The following is a 4234-nucleotide window of genomic DNA, read 5'->3' on the forward strand; positions in this document are numbered from 1 at the left end:
ATGCATTATAGGTATGATGTTTGTGTGCTGGACACCTCCATTGGAAAGAAGCTTTCTACATCCAGCGATCTGCAAGGAGACGTCCAGGTATTATTAACAGATGCAACATTGGAAGATACGTCTGTGACAAAAAAATATTTATTCCCATGCTGCCTGTCACCAACTGCTTCCCTGACCACAAATTAATGACTGTGTACTTTATGTTACTGGAAGCACCCCAATACAGAACTTCCAGAAATGTGTAATAATAGGAAGTTAGTTGATGCAGTCATAATCCACAACACAGGCATTTGATATGGTCAAGCTGTGTGCCACATTTTAATAGTTCCGCTTTTCTTTTCTTTTCTTTTTTCTTGGCATCACAGTCAGAAGCGCCGGTTGCCAGCAGTGACGTCAGAATGAAAGCACAGATGCTTATCTTGGAGGAGCAACGGCAAGAAGTGAGTATATGTCAGAACTTGAGATTTATAGTCATCCCAAAACACATGTAACACTCAGTACTTAAAATATATTTCTGTTTCCCTCAGCTTCTCTCTATCAATGAGAGATGGGCACTGGAGTACAGAACCATGAGCCAATACTACAAGGAGAGGGTAAGAAAGGGACAAATTCACCATGTTGTTAACAAGTTTTGTCCAGCACTAGTCAAGCTCTTTTGATTAATTCTATCATCTCCCATTATGGTGCCTTTCTGCCTTCTGTAACATGGCCTTATCTTTATGTTACGCTCAGGTCCGAACTTTAAAATCATCCCTGCAACATGAAAACAGCCGTTTGGAAGTGGAGATGTGTTTAGCAGGGGAAAAGAACATGGCATTACAGAAGTGTAGCAAAGATAAAGAAAACACATGGGTAAGTGCGGCCACATTTTGAATTTGATTCCAGATACAATTTAAGGCTTGATTTAATGGATGGATTAGAAAAATGTGAACGATAATCACGTATAATTCCACAGACTGGAGACGGTGATGTCAGGCTGGAGTTGCTCAATGCAGAGGAGGAGGTAAAGGAGCTGAGAGCGCAGAACAGCAAACTGAGCAGAAGAGGGAAGCATCAGCACGAGGAGATCCAACGTTTGAACAAGGTAAGTCTTAATACAAAACTCACTTGGACACAGTTCTATATCAGGGTCAGGGGTTTTGAGTTTTGTTACCTGCAACAACAGCGGTATAATAGTGTCTTGTATTTGTTTGTACAGGCTTTAGGTGAGGCACTTCAGAATACTCAACCTCTTGATTTGAGCTGTGAAACACTACAGGACATCTGGAAACATCAGGTGAGCTTTGGTCATTACCATACTTTGTGTGTGTGCAATGCATTTTGATAAAACGTGTTCTATTTGCTTTCTTGCTGAGATTTTGATGAGAGAAGTGTTGCCACTCATATGACAGTACGTACAACATAAAGTAATAGGCAGTACACAATTAGCTTAGCTTAGCATAAAGATTAGAAACAGGTGGGACACACTAGCCTGGCTATTACCAGTGTTAACAAAATGCTGTGACAAGCAATTCTAGACAGTGGCATCAATCTTTTTGTCTAATTACCATAAAGCACATAAGGGTATTTCCAAAAATGTCAAGTCATTCCTTTGATGCACTTGCCAAAATTCCCACTGGAAACCTAACACCACATTTTCCTTTTAATCTGTTTTCAGGCCGAGGTCTACAAGGAAGACTTTCAGAAGGAGCGGAGGGACAGGGAGAAGCTGAAGGGGAAGTATCTGGACCTAGAGAAGAAGTTCAGAAAAGCTCACAGTGAGCTACGTGTCCTCAAACCTCAGGTACAACACACCATGTGGAGTCCATTATGCTCTTAATCCTGCCATGTTAACTGCAGTTAATATCAATGAAGCAATACAGCAACATTAATATTATGCCTTTGTTTCTCCAGGTAACATGGGCTAGGCCGACACAGCCTTTACTTGAATGCCACTGCGGGATTCAAGCCGAATGTCAAAATTGGGAAGTCCGCCAAATCAACCAGAACCACGTCCAGTTCCAAAGACGCTACACGCTGGATAACAAACTGTGAATTCCAGCGGCACTTTGTTTAATAATATATGTTGCACTTTATGGATGTCGATGATCAGAGGTCGTTCATTTGAAACACTTCCAAAGATGAGGAAAAGGCATCAGGGAATGAAATACAAATACTCTACCCATTGGGTGTGAAGTTTACAATGTAAGCCATCGCAAGCTTTCTCATTTATTCCTCTTCTTGTGACACTGGTCCTAAGGGGTCACTCCCAAACACTATTGACATGGAACTTGTTAATTATCAAAGGTGCTAAAATGAACAAGGGGGTCTGTCTGTTTCAAGTACCTGTAACCATAGTGTGCCCCATCGAAAGGGAGAGCCAAGAAAAACCATAGTGGTCGGCTTTGATGAAAGCAGGTGTGATTCTGCCATGCATCAGATGGGATATGCTGAAACTCATAGACGTACAGAGAGTGTTCACCTTGCTGGTACGCAGACAGTTTAAGTATGGGAAGAACAAGGGCAATGTCACCAAGTATCTCCGTGAAAGCATCCCATATGTTCTGTAGAGAGTCCCAGGAATTCGTTCAGTATCAGTTCATTTGCAATGGAGGCCTGTCGGAGAGGAAAGATTCAAGTTGAGGGAGAAGAATGAAAAATGTATATAGGAACATTTATTTTTTTAATAGTATATTTATGAATGTTTGAATGAATTTTGTTGGCATATCTTTTCCCTGTTTCTTGTTTATTTACCATGAATATAAAACCACTGATTTTGCATGTGTGTCACAAAAAATACTACATAACATTTTACAAACTATTTTACTGTTTTTTTTTTTAAACTTATAGTTTCACATACTGTATTTGGATTACCTTCCTTTTTTATGACTCAAATCAGTGTAACAATTTAACAATGTTACCACCAGGACGAACATACCAGGTGCATGTTCGTCCCAAGTGCGTATTAAAAAACAATACCTGAACCATTTGATTGAGTTGTAGTTATTTTACACCAACACACTACAGCCTGATATTGGTATCAGCAGCACCAAGACATATATGACCTCTAGTGACCTCTACTGTTGAACAGAAGGAAGTGCAACACAACATTTTTCTTCATCAGCTACACAATTCCCTCCCCAATTTTACACTGCTTTACTTCTTATGAAAAACTGTAAATAAACCCACCACAGAACCAACATATAATACCAGGAGATGCTTGACGGTATTATAATGACCCATATTTTTGTACCATTTTTTTTATCTTTATGCCTACTATACTAAACTATAATTAAATTGATTGCTTAAACACCAGGCAATGAACACATCAATTATAATGTAGTATGAAACACTGTGGTGTAGTTCCTAAATGTTAATGTGAAACCCTAATAATTGGTAAATAACATTACATGATTTATAACACTATAACAGTAATGTTGTGATCACATCTAATCCTATGTATTCAGTAGTTTAAAACACATCTACTAATTGTTTTAAACAAACTGTTAATAAGGTTTACACAATAAAATATTAAAAGGTACAGTGAGTATTTTAGCGGCATGTGGTGGGATTCCAGACCGCATTGCCCCCTTGCTAACGCCTCCCTTAGGGCCTTCAAGGGCAAGAAGCTAGTTACATAAGATGGCATCATCTACCACAACTGAGGTGATTAATGGGAATGCAATGGGGAAGTGAAACTGGAACTTCTGTATCCTGTTTCAGAAGTGAGAAAACCTAATTGAAAATCCCATTGATATTTCTAATAACAAAAAATCCAGGCTTGGCACAGTGTCCTGCCAAATATGTAGTGTGCATCTCTGTACGTCTGTAAAATAACTATACAACGGCAAGGGCCCCAAAGGTGGATGTGGGATACCTAAATGCCACCCACTGCTCTGCACCTTTCACCGTCCGATAATGGCTTTCAGAGTCAATCCAGGTCCAAAGCTTTCTAACACACACAATCTTTAGTTTTTTTCCACAGCTGCACATTTGCCTCCAACAAAACTCATTCCAACATCTAAATTCATTCATTTGCACTAGATCGGTCAAGAGATATCTTCTTTGTGTGGTTGTCATTAAGTAATATACTTGCCCTGCAGAAGCCAAGGAAAACTGCACCAGAGAAAAAAAACAAGAACGGTTGGAGGAGGAGGTTTTCCCATACTGTAGCTGACAGATTCCTCATTCTGGAACAGCACCGGAAAATCAATCACCAGTAAAAACAAACCAAACTCACATCCACCAGTAGCAA

General features: G+C 39.6%; 1 protein-coding gene across 1 annotated transcript; it reads left to right on the top strand.

Moving 5' to 3' along the window:
• Positions 1–2034, top strand: LOC307267698 (TNFAIP3-interacting protein 3-like; the record flags this gene model as incomplete). The annotated part of the gene is made up of 8 exons (XM_080050080.1): positions 1–87; positions 366–440; positions 528–593; positions 733–852; positions 956–1084; positions 1199–1276; positions 1658–1783; positions 1894–2034. 8 exons carry the CDS (start codon positions 1–3, stop codon positions 2032–2034), a joined length of 822 nt encoding a protein of 273 aa, XP_079906206.1.
• Between the last annotated feature and the right edge of the window lie 2200 nt (positions 2035–4234).

The sequence above is a fragment of the Ammodytes marinus genome (genome assembly GCF_949987685.1).
Source record: "Ammodytes marinus genome assembly, chromosome: 21".
In the NCBI taxonomy this organism is placed as follows: Eukaryota; Metazoa; Chordata; class Actinopteri; order Uranoscopiformes; family Ammodytidae; genus Ammodytes; species Ammodytes marinus.